Here is a 961-nt window from a genome sequence, read left to right as displayed (position 1 = left end):
CGGTAAATCTCCATCACCTGCGTGCTTTCACATTGAGCAGCATTAACTACACAGAGCCGTTGTTCACTGACGAGCTGCACTAAACCACGTTCATATTCGCGTGATTTTTTTGCGCAGCTCATCAGTGAACAACGGCTCTGTGTAGTTAATGCTGCTCAATGTGAAAGCACGCAGGTGATGGAGATTTACCGCTGATTACAGAACCGGCTTTCTGACAAGATGCGCGTTAAATATCGCATGCGATTAATCGTGCAGCCCTAATTCTGGAAGACACTACACCAACAAAGCACAATTTAACTTAAAATTAATAAGTTAGGAAACTAGCTTTTTTTGCTATTTTCAGCCGAACAATTTCGGTTGCTGAACATTCGGTGCATCCCTAATACAAAAAATACAGAACAGCATTTACCCAGTTCGGCACTGCATTTTGTCTCTGGGAGTTCCCAAGTTCCTTTCAGCAGGTAAGAAGGACACAGTTCCCTCATAGTAGCGATGTGACAGAAAAGTTTTAACACCTGTAAAAATAAATAAATAAATGAATAAAATAATTCAAAAATAAAATAAGAATTTCCATTCAAAATGGCAGATTCCTGTGTACCTGAGATATCGTAACGGGCCGGGCCCATCCAGCGCTTCCTCTCGCTGTCTGTCAGCACATCTCCGTAGAACCCGTAACCCAGTAGTGACACAGAGTAGCGCAGGAAGCGGTCTTCATTGTGCACCGAGCAGACGTCCATTGGCTGAGAATCACCTGCAGAAAAAGCCAGGATGGATTTCAGAAAACACAAGCTGATAACATCAGAATCCTGTGCTAGGACACCACATATAAAGCCCCGTTCACACCAAGAACGATAACTATAAAGATAACGATATTAGCGTCCACACCAGTGGACGATATCGTCTGTTTATTCTAAGCGCACGCACGTCTGCCGCTTTAAATTCTCAAGCTCGTTACAGCAGG

At 43.5% G+C, this 961-nt stretch overlaps 1 protein-coding gene across 1 annotated transcript in view; it reads right to left on the bottom strand.

The window, feature by feature from the left end:
* Positions 1 to 961, bottom strand: part of LOC107666216 (ceramide kinase) — a 27,170-nt gene that overhangs the window by 11,154 nt on the left and 15,055 nt on the right. Inside the window, 2 exon segments of the mRNA XM_016457431.1 lie at positions 410 to 515; positions 599 to 789. Of these exon segments, the coding sequence (XP_016312917.1) occupies positions 410 to 515; positions 599 to 789 (297 nt within the window).

Source organism: Sinocyclocheilus anshuiensis, unplaced genomic scaffold (assembly GCF_001515605.1).
Source record: "Sinocyclocheilus anshuiensis isolate Anshui unplaced genomic scaffold, SAMN03320099.WGS_v1.1 scaffold1016, whole genome shotgun sequence".
Lineage (NCBI taxonomy): Eukaryota > Metazoa > Chordata > Actinopteri > Cypriniformes > Cyprinidae > Sinocyclocheilus > Sinocyclocheilus anshuiensis.
The sequence above is the reverse complement of the archived record's forward strand: the minus strand, read 5'-3'. Positions and strand labels throughout refer to the sequence as shown.